Consider the following 22,011-nt stretch of genomic DNA (forward strand, 5'->3'; position numbering starts at 1 on the left):
TGTAACATGAAGTAGGTCTATAACATGGTAAAAACACAAAATTTCATATCATGGGATTCATAGTTGACTAAACAATAATAACTTATGCCTAAACTGTCTAAAAGCTAATAGAGCCTAATTTATAATGGTACATAGTCTGCTTTTAGGTTTCTAAAATTATTACCATTTTTTTGCTTTGTTCGTAAGACACTTTTGTCATCTCACGAGACTTTGTCCTTTAAATGTACTTGCAATATCAATCGAAACATCAGCCAGAAGGAAACTTGGTGCGGCAAGGAAAACCAGGAATTTCTACTTCCTGTAAATACGCATCATAAGACCTATAGCTTTTGCTTATCTTTGGAAGGAACCCATGCTAATGATTTTCATCAGGGCCGCCACTAGCACTTGCGAAGCAGTCACAGTCAGTTTAAACTTTAGATAGATGCAGACAGACAGATAAATTACCAAAAATCTCTCAAAAGACTTTATAAAAGTGTCTATTGCTTTTCCTCTTTCTCTAATGTTTGAAATTCTGATTCAAAAATTCTTCCTCTATACATTTCAGAAGCACTAGCACAAACACCCTTTCGGTTTTACAGAAATACCCACTTCTATTAAAGCATTAACAATTAAAACCTAGATCGCGCGGCCAAATATAATTGTAGGCCTACTCAGAATTTAAATAACAACGTGCCAGTGGCATTTATATCACTGCGTTGGTATGGAGACGATGCAGCACGATACAATATCATAGCTACGAAAATACAGAATAATTTATTATAATTATTTTTGCATGTGATGGTTCCTGGCATTATAAGCAATATGACAATATTAATTTCAAGCAACAGACAGAGTCAATTTCCTAACGAAACACGCTTCTCATTTACAGCAATATCACCTTGACTTGCCACCTCCTCGTGCAGTGTTGCTGTTTTACAACCTCTTCCCCAGATTTATTAATATGCATTTAGTTTTATGTCAATTAGTTAATTATTGAAAGAATGAGTCGCGAGGCACGTTTCGCACATCCCTAATGACAGCCCTGATTTTCATCAAGTGGTTTTATTTTAGGAGGTTTGAGAGAAAATTCGAAAATATGGGAGTAATAACTGAGCACACGAATTCACTGATTCAAACTCAATAGAGAAAAATGTATTGGCAAGAAAACCCAAAAAATTATTTGCAATAAAATCAGAGTTCGTAATGCACAAGAGTAAACCACAATGGTTTTTCAGTTTGTGAATTCTTGGGACCATTCCATTCTGTGTCGTAAAAGATGTGAATGGATCATAACGACACATTTTATTATTAGGCCGAAAATTGCAACTGTTATAATTTACAAGAGTTGAATACAATGGCAAAATGATGGAAAACTTCTTTCCTTGCAAGAGGCTGGAACGAATATTCCGAGGACAGTGTACTGTATATATGCAACTTATCTTCTTATTTAGAGTCCCTAATATGATCATGGGTTCGTCGTGAAGAGTAACAGCGCTGACTCCGGTATTATTTTGAACTTCGAGATGAGCTCCTAATTCTTTTCAGAGAACAGAATAAAATGCCTTTCTGTAGATCTTTAAATTGAATCCTGGATCATGAAATTTGCATAGCATGCAGACATTTATGATCATGCTTTCTGAAGGAAAATATTTTAACTTCCACAGACAAATTTATAGCTTTAAAAAATAAACTTCGTGCATAAAGGAAAACATCATTTGAAAGAAATTAAAAAAAAAAAACGTTTCCCCTCTTACCTCAGCTCCAGATTCAAATAAAAGAAAAAAGCTAAAAACATGTATTATTTTTCCGACCATTTGGAATCAGTCAGGAAACTGACAAACACTTTTCTTTCTTATTATTATCAAACAGGTACGCTGGTGTTCAAAGATACCTGGCTCGTACTGATCGATATATCGAAGATAATAGTCAGTGTCCCCAATAGTACAGACCCAGAAACAAAATTTGGGCCACCTAAATTTACAAAGTTACAGATAAAATGCATTGCGCATGTGCAGTAAACAGTTGCGCCTAAATGCATGCTACTTGTGGACAGTCTCGCGAAGCTTGTTGCCTACACAGAGGAAGACTGCTATCAAGACTCGGCCTATTTTTTTTTCCATTCTGTATTTGTACATAAATATAAACCTCTGATTGAGGTTCTGGCTGATATGTAGGCCTACATCTATTATCAGGCAGTACATCTCACTTGACGATATGTGTAAGAGGAAGAACAATTGTTTGTATGCATCTGAAGTCTAATCAGATAATATAGTAATATGTAACTAATCGGCGATGTATGCAATGGAGGGGAAAGGAACTAGCCACCCCATTATCTCCTGGCCTAGTTGCCTCATAAGTAGTGATATGTTGGTGCCTCATAAGTAGTGATATGTTGGTATCACTTGTGAGATTCAAATCTGTCTTCGGACAGTTGACTAAACAACAACATAAATATACCCGCGTTATAGAATTCAGAATTTCATCCCATCATGTCCCTTTAATGATTGTAAAAAAAAAAACCCTACGTTTAGCAGAAAACCGCTGATATTTTCAATTGTGAGAATAATTTTATACTTAATCTATAACATCATTTTCCGAAAAACTTTTTTACCCGTCCCAATAATAGTGTCACCTATTGAGAACTAGCGGAACCATTTCAAAGTTTGTCAATCTGTTATATATTTCGTTCTGACTTATCCCACGGTTAAAAAGTTCGCTTACACGATCAGAAAATTGTATATCAGACATTTCTGAACGCCAATCCACGTACGACTCGATCAGCAGAATATTCAAGCATATCAATCAGTTTATTCAGTCTGCAAGAATCAGAACTGCCTGAAAAGAAATGTAATCGCATTAATTATAGCGAAGCGTGACACAATTTTTGGGTAAACTGGGGTTCGGAAATAGTGATCTAGGCCGTGCTTTACGTCGTTAAAAGCTAAACGAAACTCGGAAACGCTCCTATTTTTAATTAACTGAATTCTAAATTGATCTTGTCCCTTCTTCGAAAATGTTTGGGAAAGCTCATCTTGCTCTGCCTACACTGACGCTTCGCCACTATAACGATGAAATTGATTAACTATGCAGATTGGAGGGGGCAATGCGGTACGTCAAAATAAATAGAAAACCTATTATGTGTTTCCAAAAATTGTAATATTATTGTGTTTTTTTATTTTGTAGATACTTTATTCAAACTGTTATGTAAAGACGAAAAATTAATAAAATATAGATTAGAATATAGTACTATAAAATAAATACAAAATAATAATAAAATATGAGGAAAAAGTGATTTAAGTACAGAAAAAACTTAAGATTTAAATATTAACAAATATGTCATGTTTTAATGTCTTGGCGTTTATCGACTTTTGAAAAAAAAAAAACAGTATATTTCGTACTCTCACTTTTCCATTTATAAACCTAAATTTTAAAATATTAATTTCATAATCGCATTAGTATCTTAATAAACAATACGACAGTAAAAGAATAAGAAATTTGGGGTTGATTTTTTATTGAAAACATCAGACCAACAATTTTGGTAGACCTCAAGATCCTGAATTTTGAAAAACAGAATATTCTGTATACGAAATATAATACAATACTTTTTAATAAAATAAAAACACATTTTCTGACAGATTTAGTTTGAGGCGTTTAGTGACATTTAAAAAAAACGCTCTCCAATTATTGTATTGCAAAAGACAAGCATAAATTGAACACTGAATTGGCAGTATCAGCAGAATAAATTATGTTTTGAAAACTTCTATACTTTAATTGAAAGTACATTCTAAAAAACTATAATTTTTATGGAGATTTAATATATCAGAAGCTGTTTTTCATATTTATATAAAACATTGTAAATAATATAGTGTACATAACCAGTAGGCTGAATGCCATTTTTATGAATAATAAGTAGTATACAGCATACTGTTTGACATTTTATTTAAAAAGTGTCAATTATTATTTTGTCCACATACGTACTCTTTAATACTACTGCAATATGCGGCTACTGCAATAACTCTAGCAAGCACGGCCTGCACTCCTTACCTTCTCCTTCCTCTCTGCTGCACTCAGTCGGTGACAAGCGACAGTGCGCAGCGTTGCAAGATTTATTTTAACTATTTTCGCAATTATTCAATTTAAATTCATGACTGAATGGTTTAATTTACAAAAGACATTCAAGACATTAACTGTTCAAATTATTTTTACCTATCTGCTTGTATAGCAATCAGTCATTTCTCTTGGGCTGTTACCGTAATAGAGCGCTGCAAACATTGGACAAAGACTTTTTTTTTCCTGCTTTACGGTGCTTCGAAGGAAAAGTGTAATGCAAGTTTTGTTATATTTAACATGTAGAATCACCTCTTAAATTTTGGTGCATCGGTCCCCTTCCACCATGTATATAGGCCTAAATAACATTTTCGTCGATTTTATTTTGTGCCATTGAAAATATGATAATTTAAGGATTCAGAACTATAGTGGGCCAAGCGCCATTTACTAAAACCGTAGAAAGCAAGGTTAAAATGAAGTTATTACCATAATTCAATGGAAACATATAGCAAGTAATACAAAGTGTACACATTAAAACTAAATGATATGTCAATCTTCATTAAACTATGGTATTCATTTAACTTTAACCCTTGCTTTCTCAGTTTTTAATAAATGGCGCTTGGCCCACTATGGCTCTGAACCCTTCAATTGTCCCCAGCGCGATACTTACACTTCGTAAAATATTCCATTTTGAGCTCTGATTTAACTCAATTGTAGTAAATATACCAACCAACTCCAGAAATACAATCTGACAAATAGCAATAGAAGAGTCTAGCATTGGACATGGAACAAGAGTAATAGAAATATATCAAAATCATTTCGATTACAGTATTCTGATTCATAACCTCATTCGTCAGTCTCATAAATATAGTTCTTATCCTTTTGCAAATGCATCCTTGCTTGCATAAGTGCCATGGTCTTCATGTAACATTTGAACTTGTGCATCAGATCTTCACTCTTTGGTTTCAGATGTGCGAATAGATTTGGCGATATCAGGGGTCTGGGTAGGAGGTCCCTCTTGCGTTGCATGGCTATCTTCATGTACTTCTTAATCACTTGCTCACTGTGGCGAATATTGAATTCTACTAGTCCCGCGAGACGATCAAATTCTTCATGAGAGTAATGAAATTTGAATGTGTCGAATGGCTTTTTGGGGTCATTAAAAAGACTGAAGGATGCAAAGTCGACTTCTTCTTTTGTTTCCCGTTTTATGCCTGAAATATAGAAACAAGCATTTTATATCAATACCATGGAATTTAGACCTATTTTTATTTAATAATGACGTATCAACTGTCTGGTCATCTAGCGTTGGTGAAATTGGTGATAGCGAGACAAGATGCGATTACCTTTCATTCATCCTAGAGTTGGGGAATACCTTTAAGTAATTCCCACTAGCCCAATTGAGATTCGAACCCACGGCCGAGCGCAAAATCGGATCATAAGTTCTGCTTGATAACCCTGTGGTTAAAACTATAGTCTATGGCCTATGTGCAGCAGCAGCAGCGTCTATATGACCGTAGCTCTCTTTGATAGAAGGCCATGTCCAGCGAAAAGCCGCGCTTTCGTCTTGCTGGTGTAACGTACATATTATGTATGAATGGGTTCAGATGCGCGATGCATGTATGCCTCTTCAAAATTAAAATTGCTAACAGTGTTGCCAACACATAAATTGTATCCCCGGCAGTCTAACACCTGGAAATCCGTCAGAATCCGTCAAAATAATAAAAAAGATCCACTCGATATATCTATATACAAATAAAAGCAATTATTAACGCAACTTCCTTACCAGTCTTGATTAAAATAATAATAATAATAATAATAATAATAATAATAATAATAATAATAATAATAATTCATCCACATCATCTGCCTCTAGTTCTGTATTGCTTTGTGGGTCTACGCTCCCCCAAAAATTAAACAATTAAAAATGACAGCAGCCAAAAAAGTAAAAGACGATATAAATAATAATTTCCGCCAGAAAATCCGTCACCCGTCAAAGCCATTCTTTTCCCGTCCTGTACATTGAAATTCCGTCACTTTTGACGGAATTTCCGTCCTGTTGGCAACATTGATTGCTAAATGTTAAGTCGTGGTGGACTATCAGTTACCACTGAACTGGCGATACAAAAATAACAAGACATGTGATTGGTATTACGCAGCTGTTGGTTTCCGAAAAATATGAGAGCTTGTTTTTATCCGTGTATAATAAACATAATTATATTGATATATTATTACGATGTACCGAAGTACATATGATATTTCCGTGCAGAAATTCTGCGTCATCACGGAAATATCATATGTACTTCGGTGCATCGTAATAATATATGATATGCGAAAAATAACCATTTAGTGATTTAACACGGCGCTTACTCCGTCGGATCCCGGCCATTTAGTCACTCATAACGTGTGCAAATCTGCACATGTATGGACATCGTGCCACTGTCATACATCTATGACGCAGTGCATGAGGGTAGGCCACTAGAGGGAACCCAAGAGGTGGAACTTAAACTGAAAGGATTCAATCCGATATCGGGATGGGAATCCGATGGCTTAGTGGACAGAGCGTCAGCACGTAGAGCTGAAAACCCGGGTTCAAATCCCGGTGCCGGAGAATTTTTTTCTCTGTTCCACTCATCCTTCATCATAATTATATTGAGTTTAAGATATTAAGACCAGAACACAAGAGAAACTCTGGCAAAGGGACATCTTAGAAATACCAAATAAACCAAAAAATGAAGCAGTCGCAAAGTTCCGCTTATGCACTGGGCATGTCTGCCTAGCTCAACACCTCCATCGTTGTGGCTTACTACCAGACCCAAATGTACCTTGTGTGATCTACAAGAAGATATGAACAGGGACCACCTACTTCGCTGTCCAACCTTAAACAAAGTGAAAGATTGTGACCGATACTGGAAGGCGAGGAACTTAATGAGACAATGAAGAACATAAATCATCATTCGTAGTAAGGAAATGATTTATTCACTAGAATTGCTGGCTACAATTCTAGTGAACCCGAATTCGACTTCCTGCACATTACCTTCCTCTCACATGGACTGAATATCTGTTCCCTTTGTGTTTTATTCATCAATGGTCTTGCGCCATACAGCCAATATGGAAAATGAGTTCCATTGTCTGTGAATGTGTAGAGTTGGTTCACATTCCTCAATGCGGCCGGAACAGGCCCAAGGATTTTGAAAATAGATAATGATGATACGCTATATCTGCGGTGCTAAAAACTAAGCGCTGTGGTACTTTGCTTATAAAGAATTCAAAATTTCACAGAGCTGCAGACACATTATTTTTCTGTAATCTATTTCTATTACCTGGAGCTTTGTAGTGCCTGAACTCGTTGTTGACGAGTGGGAAGAACAACACCACGGGACAATGCAAGTCTGTGACGTCCTCAAACACATAGCACTCCCTCAGCGAATCTTCTTTCAGGTACTTTTTTACTTCTTCCTTGATTGGAGGGAATGGCACTTGATTTAGCCGTGCCCATCTCTCAGCAATTATCAGCTCCTTTGCAACAATTAGTAGAAATTAGAGAACTACCGATCAGAATGACCTCCAATTAATAACAATATCATTAGACAATACTACACTTCTAAGATGGAACAATTTTACAGGCCTCTAAATAGAATTATTTCTCGTAATATTTCGCGACCATCTTGCAAAAACTTAATAATAATAATAATAATAATAATAATAATAATAATAATAATAATAATAATAATAATAATAATTAGTGTTGTGTGATTTAATCGATTAATCGATCAATTTCTGTTGTAAGATTAGGCTAATCGATCAAAAATATTTAATCGGGTAATTGAGTCGATTAAAATTAATCGGTTGTAGTTGACATTAATTATTATTTTGTTAATACAAACTCATACTAAAATTTCCGACAATATTTCTCTCTCGGAAATTGCTTACTTAAAAGCACAATAGTACTGTTATTGTATAACTGTAAACCAGGTAGCGTAGGAAAAATCTTTGCACAAAAACTTAAGAAAGAGATGGAAATATGAGGACAGTGACCTAGTCTACCTCTATTGAAAGTTGAAACACAATGCGAAACCCTTAATAAGTTTTATGGTTTTCCAAGAAAACTTTCACTTTGCTGTCAGCTCATCTTCCTAGTATATGAAATACATATTTTTCAGGGATTCGTCCTCCTCATCCCTGATAAAATAACCATGTCTACACTGAGTAAGAATGAGAGCGTAACTACTTTCTTCTGTTTCTAAAATCTGGTAATTCGATTACAATAGGGGCCAGTCTTCTGTTTCGATCGCTGTACTTTTGCAGATGCTTGCACTTTCTGTACTGAGTTGTATATGAAAGTTGTGGGGTTAATTTGAAAGAAAAAAAATCAGTTTTCTGTGGTTTGTGGAAGGTGTAAACTCCATTATGTCATCTGAGAATTTGAGAGGTTAATTCGGTGAAACGTTTGGATTTAAATTTAACTTTGTTACTAAACGCAGAGCGGCACTTAATTCGGAGCATGTGAATGCAAAACATGCATGAAGCAGTATTAACTAGGTGAATCTTCATAGGCCTACTTTTTGTTATTTATGTTTGTCTTAAAAATTCCCAGAGAAACTGACACAATAAATTATAAGTCTCATAACAAATATGTTGGTAAGTAATTAAAATAGTTGTTTTGTAATATAACGATACAATAAATACAGATATACGACATTTAATACTTATGCTTATCACCGAACACAAGTTAAATTTAACAATAATTGTGTATTACAGTATATTAAAACATTTTGCAACTCGATTAACCTATCGATTAAATTCAAATAGTTAATCGATTAAATATTTTGATCTATCAACAGCAATAATAATAATAATAATAATAATAATAATAATAATAATAATAATAATAATACTAATAATAATAATAATAATGTAGGCCTACATCTAACACAACAATAAATTTCTCTTCCAAATAATATCAGTTCCACTATTAATAATCTCTCATTTATACACTTCCAATTAAAATTCCAAGCCAAAGGAGAAAAGCAGCTGACGTCTCCGAGACCTCCTAATTTTAGAAGGCCGCGTCTAACAAGGCTTCGCACGTGAAAGAAGATAAGTGAACGACACATTTTGAAATTCGAAATGGATATGGAGGGGTGATACAACCGAACCCATTTCTCCAAGGGCCCACTCCGAAATTTGTTTTACGCCTTAGGGAAACCACGGAAAAACCACAGGCAAGATGAGTGGTCTCAATTTAGCAACGACAGCGTCCCAGAACAGGCTCAAATGGACGAACCGGTTGGTCAATAAATGACACTGCGTGCGGATCACATAGTGTACTCATTAAATTCAAATTACTTTTTTGACTAGCCTATATATTTAAGAACAAATTCGCAGAAAATTAATATTGCAAATTTGTAAATTTATGCAATAATAAAGTGAGAAATCCTTCATAAAGGCAGTTGATAGTTTACCCGACAATTCACTAGTCACACACTAAATGGCTGTCTTCAGTACGATACCTCATTCTGCCCTTGGTTTTCTCGAGCGCTAAGAAGAATGTTGGGTAAAATCGTAAAACAACGAACGCTAAGCTCCCTCCACGACCCCTTTCCACTTTTTCCCCTACAAGCTCACCACACACTCTAGCGGGACAGAGTATAAATAGGAATTTAGGGTGGGGTGACATATTGCAGGAAAGTGGAACAAAAAAAGTGAATGCGGCATCTACGAAGCAAAAGAGGAACTTCGTCCTACCTTCTCTCTCTCTCCACCCTCTCCTTCTCTCTTGTCTCTCTCTTTTTGTTCTTATGACTTTGCAGAGGGTAGTAGTATTCGATCCGTGTATCTTCCTAACAAAACGCACGCACGCACGCTTTTCGGTAACGCTTTAGACCTCTCGGCTACCGGGGTGAGTTGGTGGTAGAAGGGAAAATTAATCTACTGTATTTGTGTTCAAGAGAACTGCCATAACGTATTGCAGAAATGCAATGTGTGTCGTTGATACGATATACTTCGAGGGCAGTGCAAAGTTAACAGGTGGGCATTGTTTTATTCCAAGTATGTATTAGTTTGAGGAAAAAACGTAGTGTCGGATGCACGTCCGCACATTACATGTGGTTGTTATCTAATGCACATCAATTTGGTTGTATTGTGTTGTGTTGTGTTAGTTCGAGGAAAAAACGTAAATTTGGTTGTATCGTGTTGTAAAATATGAAATACGTGCGAGGCGGTAGGCAGTGATCCACCGAAGCGGGACAGATAGAGAGAGAGAGAGAGTAGAGAGAGAGAGAGAGCAGGCGAGCGAGGTGCCGAGCGGCGAGGGTGGGGATAACTTCCCCTACTGGCGTTCGCTGTTTTACGATTTATCCGAATGTTGGTATAAGACTTGAAATAAAAAGACCACGGACCTAACTTCTTCCTTCTAGATTTTTCCCCACATATACATACCGTCATTTCCCGTAACTATGGTCCTGGAACACAACTATGGTTCAATAAAATTTTGTACTCCATAACATAGTACCTCGTTTATCTATATTTTTGCTGTACTGTAGTTTGAAGTCAAGTCACTACAGCTATCTACGAATGTTGTATGTTACTTCAACAATGTTCTTTGAATAGTTGTATCATTGTGTTCCAGGACTATAGTTATGGGAAATGACGGCACTTCTCTAAATTACTGCCTTTCATGTTTTTTGTTGTGCTCGGACTTCTTCGGGCATTGGCTTCGCTACTGATCATGATGTCTGCCGAGAGACTTATCCTCCCCAGGCTCATTCAAACTTTTAAATACTTTTTATTTAATAAATACTACTGTTACACATTCAGAATGCGGACTGCTCAGTACAGGCTTTACATAATTGAGCCACTCTCACTCAAAAACTTGACTCTTTTAATAGTAAAACGTCAATTAAAACTCAGCGGAAATAAATAAACTGCAAGTTCACAGGGTTAACGGCTCCGCAGCTGGGCACCTGTTTCTATTGAGTGCACTGTTTCTAATAGTAACACCACAGTCTAGAATGCAGTCACGAAGCTTGAGTTGTGAGGGTGCTAGGAACAATAGACTGTGCCGGTATTATTTCGCACTGAATAATCTGCTTTACAGGGAGCCTTACCTGAAAGACTACATTTGCATAATATATGTCACTGTGTACGTTAACAAAAAACCACAATTCCAAGCCACACAGAGAATGTGTGCACACAATGTGGGTCTCTGGCGTTTCGTCAGCCCACGCGAGTTGTGTGGATATAGAGGGAAAAGTTGAGACGGTGTCGGGTGGAGTTCCCGGGTAGCTCAGCTGGAAAGAGCGCTGGTGCGTTCAACCAGAGGTCCCGGGATCGATACCCAGCCCCGGAACAATTTTTCCCTTGAAATTATTCAAATCTGCTTTACAGGGAGCCTTACCTGAAAGACTAGATTTGCATAATATATACGTCACTGTGTACGTTAACACAAAACCACAATTCCAAGCCACACAGAGAATGTGTGCACTCGATGTGGGTCTCTGGCGTTTCGTCAGCCCACGCGAGTTGTGTGGATATAGAGGGAAAAGTTGAGACGGTGTCGGGTGGAGTTCCCGGGTAGCTCAGTTGGAAAGAGCGCTGGTACGTTCAACCAGAGGTCCCGGGATCGATACCCGGAACAATTTTTCCCTTGAAATTATTCAAATCTGCTTTACAGGGAGCCTTACCCGAAAGACTAGATTTGCATATTTCGCACTGTCTGTAATGAGGCGATATTAGCGATCCTAGTGGTTAACAACTACCTATGGATGCATATTTACTACTTATTGAGCTTCGTGACTGTATATACTAGACTGTGGTAATATGTTCTTTAGTCAACTGTCCGAAGAAGGTCTGAACCCCACAAATGATACCAAGAAGCCACCACTTATGAGGCAACTACGCCAGGATATAATGGGGTACGGTGGCCAGTTCCTTTCCCCCTCCATTTGCATACATCGCCGACTAGCTACATATTACACTAGTCAGACTTCAGATAGTAACATGGAGGTATGAAATTAAAATAATATTCTGCTTGTTATTACATCTCCCTCTTTATGGCTCCACCCTTATTTATTTAGTTTTCGACGCGGTACGTCTCACTCCATTTTCTGTCTATTAGATACGGTGTATTTGGATCGTTATGATTCAAAATATGGTAGTTAAAAATATGAAAACCATATTTCAAAAGTTTTTTACTTAATAACTAGAGACAGGATTTCCATGCAAATGCATGTTTTTATATAAGCTTGCTACAGTTCTCAAACTTTGTAAATATCCGTTTCATAGCTTAGTGATTCGAAATATTTATACTTTTTCCGTGCATATTTGCAGGTTTTGGTCTTTTTAGTGGTAAATGCATGCATAATGCATGTTTTTTAGATTCTAAGTTTAATAATGAATATTTTGAGGTATGTTGCAAATTACGTCCATTTTTATAGTTTCAGTGCATATTTTATATTAAATTGCATGATACTGCATTTTATAAATGTTATCTCGTAGAGTTTGGTATTTCTGAGCTTACAATATTTGAGTATATATACTGAAAAAATATAAGTGAAATGCTAACGGTTTGCAAGGTTTCTACCTGAGGACTTTGAACCTTACTAGCTAATCCTCTCATTGTATTGTCACACTGGAATTCCACACTCCTGCTCTATGCAAGTCTTACCCTGAGGCTAAAATTATTATTAGAAGAATGCCTCTTCTGCTCCCTCCCATACTTTGCAGTTTGGCGACAATAGCACTAGCACACTGGAATTCCACACTCCTGCTCTATGCAAGTCTTACCCTGAGGCTAAAATTATTATTAGAAGAATGCCTCTTCTGCTCCCTCCCATACTTTGCAGTTTGGCGACAATAGCACTAGCATGCTTCCCCTAACATGCCTTTAATTTGGAAAGGTAGATAGGTAGAAGGTTTGCAGTAGGCTACACGCACAGGTGTTTTGTGAATTAGCTACTGTATTTGTGTTGTGTGGTGATCTTTGAAGTGTTGTAATGCCCCCGATTAAATGTTCGAGAAGAGATCTTGTGACACAGTGGATCAAGGGAAAAGAATATCTTAGAAATTTGAAAAGACTGTTAGTAGTACATTGTGCCATTCGAAAATAAAATGTAAGTTTCAATTTTGATAGTGCATATTTTCATTGTTTTTTCCTTCATTGTGCATATTTGGCCATTTGATAGTGCAAGGATGCATGCATATTTTACGATTTGATAGTGCATGAAAATCCTGTCTCTATTAATAACAAAATCAGGAAACGAAAAGACGTATTTACATCAAACTCTTCGGAACCAAAGTTCCACTGTCAATTATTATTCTTTTGCAAAATCTACAACACTAAATCCAAGGAAGAAAATTGCCAACCTCTCACAGTTAGTTTCTTCGCAGCAAGTCTCTTATCCAAAACTCTGTTGATGAAAATATTTATAGTTGAAAAACCTTTTCCTACTAATCGGCACAAATGCTGCGAGTAAATCAACATATACACAGTGAACCGTAAGTAATGTCATTAATTTCAAGGGGATATTCTTTGAGATATTTCAAACAAAAAAAGTGAAATACAATTTTGCTCGTTTTTGATTCCTTTTCGAGACAAAAATTGTTTTATATAAAACATTTTATATCATGTTTTGGGAAAGCCATTGATTTAATTCTCAATATGCTAAGTCAATTTATGAGAGCAGTGTACTACGATCATAAATGATTAAAAGAATTTTAGTTTTGTTCTTTAAATGTGCAGAAATTCGATTCGAATAAATGTAACTTTTCGTTCTGAGAAGGAAGTTTACAATATTACATTTGAATAATTTATGGAAAAAACTGTTTCAGAGCCGAGTATCGAACCCAGGACCTTTGGTTAAATGTACCAACGCTCTACCGACTGAGCTACCCAGGAACTCTACCAGACACCGACTCAATTTTTTCCCTTTTATATCCACATACCTCAAAGTGGGCTGACAACCATCAAACATCCAACATTGAGTGCACACAAACTCTGTGTGACTTGAATTGTGATTTTCTATTAACGAATAGTGACGTGTATTATGCAAATCTACTCGTAGCTTTCAGGTATAGCTCTTGTGAAGCTGATTTGAATAATTTCAAGGGAAAAATTGAGTCGGTGTTGGTAGAGTTCCTTGGTAGCTCAGTCGGTAATGCAAGTTCTCTCCCCACCTTCTATAAAGCATAGACACTTACCTCAAATGGCGAATCTTCATCTTTTCCTCTCAGACTGAAATCAAAACACAAATAAAGGTCCACTGCTCTTTGAGGTCGTAATAGAAGAGGAAACGGCAGGTTGAAAGTGAGTCCCGAATCAACCAAAAACAATTTCTTAGTCCCCATTTGAGCTGGTTCATATTGACCCTTAAAATCCATTTCTGAAAAAAGAAAAAAATGTATATCTATATAGATTATATACGTACACCCACATACATACACAGATACACACACACACAAAATTATAGCTCTACAAATTAGAAAAAAAATACGTTCTGCTTACATAGATAGTTCTCACGTAAGAATAGGACAGGAGGATTCTGACAAGGCCAGATTACACAAAGAGTCAGGATGAGACCGTTTTTCGATTGGCAGAACCGCTATTCTCATACGCTAGCATCGTTCTCTGCCATTTTAATTATAGTCTTTTGTATTCTTCAACAAAACATTAAGTAGACTCTGTTTCGTGATTGAATGGATAGAGGTCTATCAACATTTTCCTTCCTGGGATTGGCGGTGGACTGCTTAAATGGCTTACCAATACCTGGTTTCTGTGCCCAATTAAGAACAATCTCTCTTTAAGACCAAATGTATTCAGAAACATCTTTTTACACACTACTGTATTTTGACTATAATTATATGTATATTTACCGCCTTTGCTTATCATACAAAATGAATGAGTTAATTAGTCATATTTTCCTCAATAACGTTCCTTACAATTAAAATAATATACAAACATCTGAAGATGGTACAAGTTACGTACCGAAAACGTTAATGAGGAAAATATGACTAATTAACTCATTCATTTTGTATGATAAGCAAAGGCGGTAAATATACATATAATTATAGTCAAATTGTGACAGCTTATCGGTATATCTTCAACATGAAATACACTACTGTATGTTCGTTACGTTGTTGTATTTTATTTAATATGCAAAGATTTCCTTACATCTTGATTTTCTCTCTTTAATTTTCCTAGCTCTTTTCTTTTAAGTCACTTGTGATGGTATATAAGTTTTCCTCTAGTCTCAGCTCATATTGTTTCAAAATTATGTAAACAGTGATTTAGTTGAAAAATAATATTTACAGGAACTCACCTTATTAAGCGACGATATTAACAACTTATCAAACAAAACACAACAACAAACAACAACAACAATAATAATAATAATAATAATAATAATAATAATAATAATAATAATAATAATAATAATAATAATAATAATAAGGTAAAAGTACTGTTACAACTTCATCATCTTACTCTCATTTGTTAGTCCTTAAAGAACTGTTATGGTATAAATAAAATACTGATATTCTCAATCCATCTTTTTCTCGGATGTCCTAAAGATCTCTTCCCTCGCGATTCATAATTCATGGCAGATTTAGGAATCTTTCTTTTATGCATTCTATTAAGATGCTACCGTCGGTTCTGCTGGTATTCATGAATGTACTTAAATCTGGTTGAACTTCGAATTCTGCCAATAATCTTTATTCCTCTGTCGATCCCATTTGGTGAAGCCTGCTGTTCGGCGCATGAATCTCACTTCTCCAGTTGTCATTCTTCTTTCCGTAGGGCAGAGGTTCCCAACAAGTGTGTTGCGTTTCGTAAATATAGTGATGAATACGTGCAATACGGTTTTACGTGGCGTGGGGATGAATATAAGCAAAATACCGAGTGTCTTATATGCAGAAATGTTTTGTCAAATCAGTCGATGGTGCCGAATAAACTAAAAAGACATTTAGAACTGCCGTTTTCAACGTCATACTTGTGTGAATCTGCATTTTTACCATGAAAATAGTGAAATCTAAACAAAAGAACAAACTGTTGCATCTTGAAGATGATTTACGTGTTGGCCTGTCAACCATATTTCCAAATAGTCAAAAATACTCGAGGATTTGCCCAATATACAAGAAAGGTGAGAAAGAGAATCCAAGTAGTTATAGGCCAGTATCTATTATTCCTATTTTCGGAAAAGTGTTAGAATGTGTAATGAAGACTCAATTGGCAAATTATTTTGAAGGAAATGACTTATTGTGTCATACGCAGTTTGGTTTTCGTAAAGGTAGAACAACAGTTGATGCTATTTTATCACTGCTGGAATCAGCATACAATGGTTTTGATTGATTAAAGTTCTCGTTAACACTTTGTTAAAAACATAAAATTTACTCTGTCACACGTTAAAAGTGTTAAAATTGTTAAAAAGGTATTTACCTTCGACAGACGGCCCGTTTCGACGCTATTTGTCGTCGTCTTCAGTGTCTCTTGAACCACTGCTGATTTTGGCTCTGCGATGTGCAGTTGTCGATGGTAGGGGTGGGGGTGTGTTGCTCCTATGGTGGGGGTTGGTTGTCTGTAGGATATGACGTACTATGACGTCAAACAATGCGTGCGTATTGAACTGTAGTTGCGTATTAAGTATATATTGTGGGTGTGCTATTGTATTCTTATATATTTCGTATTGTTCTAGGATGTTTAACTGTGAACTTTTTGGTGTGATGTGTAAAATTTCCATATCTGTTTCTATATTATTGTAGTCATGATTATTGTCGATAATGTGATCTGCATAATTTGATGTAATGTAAGGTTTGGTTATAGCTTTAATATGTTCGTTGTATCTTGTATGAAAGGATCTTCCTGTCTGTCCTATGTAAAAATGTGGGCAACTATTGCATTTTAATTTGTAAACTCCAGTTGAATTATATATATTTGAATGTTTAGTGTGCAACACACCCCCACCCCTACCATCGACAACTGCACATCGCAGAGCCAAAATCAGCAGTGGTTCAAGAGACACTGAAGACGACGACAAATAGCGTCGAAACGGGCCGTCTGTCGAAGGTAAATACCTTTTAACAATTTTAACACTTTTAACGTGTGACAGAGTAAATTTAATGGTTTTGAAGATAAAATGTACTCTGAGATCACGTTATGCGACCTTACAAAAGCTTTTGACTGCGTTTCACATGACATTTTAAGACTTAAGCTATAATACTATGGTATAAATGGAAGGGAGTTGGATCTCCTCTCATCATATCTGTCTGGTAGAAAACAAATAGTAGAAATTCAAGGGATCACGTCTTTTGAAGGAGAAGTGCAACATGGTGTCCCACAGGGTTCTATCTTAGGACCTTTCTTATTCCTAATTATTGTAAATGATTTAAGTTACAACATTATGGCCAAATCAACATTATATGCAGATGACACTTCTTTCATAACATGTTCGACTAGTGCAGCAGAACTGCGTCAGCTAACCTCAAATACAGTTTTGGAAGCAGCAGAATGGTTCAGAGCAAATAAGTTAATTTTAAACGAGGAGAAGACTCAAAAATTAATTTTGTCATTGAAAAAAGAAGAAGGGTCTGAAGAAAAGGCAGTAAAGTTACTTGGTATCCATCTTGATACAAAACTAACCTGGGATTGCCACATTGAATACATCTCTCGGAGACTGTCCGAGTCCTGTACCTCTTAAGAGTAATTAGAGATAAAATACCCGGGCAGTACCTAAGAAGTGTTTATTTTCCTTTTTTTCATAGCATATTGAAGTATGGAATCCTGGTATGGGGAAACAGCAATAAACTTATTGAAGTCCTACTCATTCAGAAGAAAGCAATAAGAATTATCACAGAAGTACCAAGCAAAGCACATTGTAAACCACTGTTCATACAGGAGTTCATCTTAACAGTTGTTAATGAATATATTCTGGAACTCCTTCTTTACACCAAGAAAAATCTTTAAGGTTTAATCAGTAGGATGGATAAACATGAGTATAATACTCGGAATAAAGAAAAACTGGACATACCATTTTGCAGACTATCCAAAGTTAAAAGTAGTCCTAACATGTTGGGCTGTAGAATGTTCAACATGTTACCACAGGAAGTACAGGAAGTGTCACTTGACATATTCAAAGTCAAAGTGAAAACGTGGCTTCTTAGAAACCCATTCTATTCTGTACAAGAATATTTTGAATCAGAAAATCAAGCTGTAGATATTTTTTAGGTTTCTTTCTCTGAATTTTATTATTATTTTATAATATATTAGGAAATTCTCATAAAGTGTTAAGTTAATTCTTGTTTTATTGTATATAAACGGAGCAAATCAAATAATATTTGTGATCAGTGTGTTACAATTTTAATCTAGATATTAGCCTATTTTTGATAATCTTGACTCTCAATTGTAAACTCTAAGGAGTATTTGTGATCATTTTGTTTTATGTTTAGTGTTGTAATAGAATAATTTTCATTTTTGCACTATAATTTCACACGTGTAATTTGACAATGTCATTAGCTTTTGCTATAACGACAGCTAATAAATACTATACTACTATACTATACATAAGGCCATGTATAGAGAAATTTTGTGCAACCCACCAATCGCAGACTTCACATTAATTTAAATAGGTAAGTTTCCAAAAACGATAATAAAAATCTTTTATCGGACGTCCAGTATAGAAAGGTTGGGATTTTTTTACACATATGTTTGTTTCTTTGTAATTCCACTTACGTTGCTGCTTGTTTTTTTAGAATCTTCAATTGCGTGTTGACATCGATCTAATCTACAACAGTGGATGTCCGACATTACATAAAAGTTATCGGTGCTTTTTTTCTGGCGAAACGCGATGAAACGGCATTTTCATCATGCAAGCGAAATAAATGTGAATAACTATGTTTTTAATATAATTGTTCTTTGAATTCCGCTTATGCCTTGAAAGTCATATTTGGACGAAAAGAAGGATAAAAACGACAAAATTCCCGTACAGTGAACAATAATCACCTCCCCGTCCGCTATAAAATATTCTACACAGAGTTCCACCACCTTTTTCTTCAGAAGAAAATCACTGGTTGTTGTTATTATATTATTAATAAAAACAAATAAGTGTGTCGCGATATCGTAGGCGTTCAGTAAAGTGCGTCGTCAGTCAAAAAAGGTTGGGAACCACTGAAGTAGGGTACATGCTTGACTTTCGTAGTAAGGACAGGTCTTGCCAGTGTGTTATACAGGGACATCATTTTATTTTTACTTCAATTTTTATTGTATCTGAGTTTTTGAATGTACTTCACTCCCACCCCTTCTACTAATGAAGTTCCAACTCCACACAGAGCCAAGACCGCAGATAGTAAGCAGTACTGAGTTACTGAGTATAGTATGTTCCAGAAATATTTTCGCGTTTTCCAGTGACGAAAGAGCTTTCAATATTGAATCATATTTTCGCACAGGTACTGTCCATTTGCCTACGTCGCATCCCGATTTCCCCCACCTGCTTCTGCTCGCCCCTCTGTAAAAGCTGGGCTGTCTTAGCTCTTTTCTGAAAACATTAATTTCTCTTAGGAATTGGGCGTTTACGTAATATTATACAGCTGTTTAATTTAACTTAAATAAAAGGGCCTCGTTAAGTAATTAACTGTCACGTGATTTCCTCCCTTTCTACAATCCTGCGGCATAACCACTTGGACGGACAGTAGATAGCATGTCTGAGTAATTTTATATTTTCGGGTCGGGCAGAAGTGAAGATTGAATTTACAGTACGTAGAGTAGGTACAGAATTATTTCAACATGAGTTACTAGTACGAAGGACGAAACTGGCAATTGGAATTAGATGCAATAGTCTATAGTGCGATAATATGCACAAAAGAACTGAAGCCTGTATCGAAATGAACGGCCACCATTTTCAAAATTGTGTTTAAATATCCATATTATGATTATTTTTCAATTTAACTTCTTTCTCTATATTGTACGCTAATGTGCTGTAGACAGCATAATATACACCGCATAATGAATACGTTCGCATGGATAACTCACTTCGTGAGTAAAAACACTTATTCTTAATACAGTACTTTACTTTCATTAAAGAAAAACCTAATGAAAATTATCAAATTCAAAATCGCGATATTTCCTAGTTTACGTAAATGGATGAACTACTTTTCTTCCTTCCTATACCTAGTAGAGTGATTTGTGTTTTACGCCAGTATCATCGAACTCCAGTCTTGGAGGGGGGAGCAAGCGGTGTTTCCGGTTCTCTAAAGGTATAGACAGGTTAATATTAAAAATGTTAGTAAAAATAAAATGATGTCCCTGTATAATTATGCATGTAAGTTTTGGTACCAACGAAGGTTTGAAAACTCGGTTGATAATACCCACACACCTGTTAAAGCTAAGGTAATGTCTGAATCTTCTAAAAATATTAATTTATAGCCAAGATACTTATAAGCATTTACTCTTTCTAAAATTTTTCTTTCTAAGTAAATTTTCCTTGATAAAAGCCATTATCTTAGTTTTCTCGGAAGATTTATTTCTATGGAATATTTTTCTGCTTCCAAATTTAAATGGTGTAAAGATATTGGCAATTCATCTTTAAATGTAGCCAGTAATACCAAATCATCGGAAAAAATCAACTTGTCCAAATGCAATTCCTATTTATACAGCCATGACGTGTTTTCCTAAATTTTGTTTTCATAAAATAAGGATAAAAATTACAACACAAGTCAATAAAATTATTCTTGTACACATTTCAACTAAATTAACTCATTTTTCTCTTACCTATATCATTTCTAAATGAAATATAACATACAAATAAAGAAAATAGTTATACTTTTGATACGGTTTTTTGAGGAACTCATAGTTTCTCACAGCTTACCATCAGACGCAACAGTTGGGTCCACATTCGGCAGAGGGAAGGTGTTGTGAACTTGCAGACCCCTCATGGCGTTGTACACAATGCCAGCGCGTAATGCCCTCGAGTTGGTGATTTTGTTTGTGAGCATGCTATCCACTATCGACTGCCATGCACTTTTCTGAGCATACTGCTTGCACCTTCGTCTATCCGTCCTGAAGGAGAAACAAAGTTAACAACATTCTTCTAGCCGTCTTCATCACCGAAATCATCATTATTGTCATCGATAAGTTTCCAGGGGGGAAAAAAAAAAGCAGTCGGAGCGTGATGCCGACCGAACCGCCTCATTCTAGTGCTGAGATCACGAAAGCATGGAGATCTACAGTATTCTTCATGATCTCCATGCGCCATTATGGCCTTAGTTTTTCTGAACCGACGCATGCGACATGCGAGGCAGCGCACAAATCCGGACTACAGGAGAGATAGTGGTGGTTTCTATAACGGTCTATGCTACTTCTACAATGTTCTTTGAATAGTTGTATCGTGGATCATAGTTGTGTTCCAGGACCATAGTTATGGGAAATAATGGTACTTATACTAGGAAATAGCATATCTTTACAGATTAAAATTTTCGAGTCAAGACACTACTTTGCTGAGAGTGCGATATATGACATCATATTCAAGACACGTCATGATCAACAAACGTAGAGTAAATGCTTTTCAATGTAGTATTAAAATATTATATAAGCAAGAGTTATGAATACCGTTAACTTAGATTTATGAGATAGGTATTACGTTTTTAAAATCTTTCGTTCCCGTTCCTCTGGTTCTGGTGGATCCTGTATAAGCACCATAACATCTGCATAACATACCATATTTCGATTGGACCTAACTTGTGTCTTTATTTTTATTTTAATTCTTTAGTAATTTCATTCATAACAGAATAAGCAAGAATGAGTTTAGTGAAAATACCCTTTGCGAATTTCTTTTGTAATTAATTATTTAAAAATAATGAATAAGAACTTACTTTCTATTCCTCCATGGGTTGTAACGTCTTCCTCTCTCTGTTACTTGTGACATCAGCTAAAAACAGAAGTAGTCAAAATTTAATCTCAAGTCACATTCGTACTGTTAAGACGAATAAGGCTGTAAT

At 35.8% G+C, this 22,011-nt stretch overlaps 1 protein-coding gene across 1 annotated transcript in view; it reads right to left on the reverse strand.

The window, feature by feature from the left end:
- Positions 1-4,580: 4,580 nt before the first annotated feature.
- LOC138709226 (cytosolic phospholipase A2-like) overlaps positions 4,581-22,011 on the reverse strand; it is a 62,779-nt gene continuing 45,348 nt past the window's right edge. Inside the window, exons 13-17 of the mRNA XM_069839833.1 lie at positions 21,886-21,941; positions 20,883-21,073; positions 14,230-14,411; positions 7,353-7,548; positions 4,581-5,243 (exon numbers count right to left, since the gene is read on the reverse strand). Of these exons, the coding sequence (XP_069695934.1) occupies positions 4,876-5,243; positions 7,353-7,548; positions 14,230-14,411; positions 20,883-21,073; positions 21,886-21,941 (993 nt within the window). The 3' untranslated portion in view covers positions 4,581-4,875. The remainder of the gene's footprint in view (positions 5,244-7,352; positions 7,549-14,229; positions 14,412-20,882; positions 21,074-21,885; positions 21,942-22,011) is intronic.

This window comes from Periplaneta americana, chromosome 11, assembly GCF_040183065.1.
Source record: "Periplaneta americana isolate PAMFEO1 chromosome 11, P.americana_PAMFEO1_priV1, whole genome shotgun sequence".
Taxonomy (NCBI): domain Eukaryota; kingdom Metazoa; phylum Arthropoda; class Insecta; order Blattodea; family Blattidae; genus Periplaneta; species Periplaneta americana.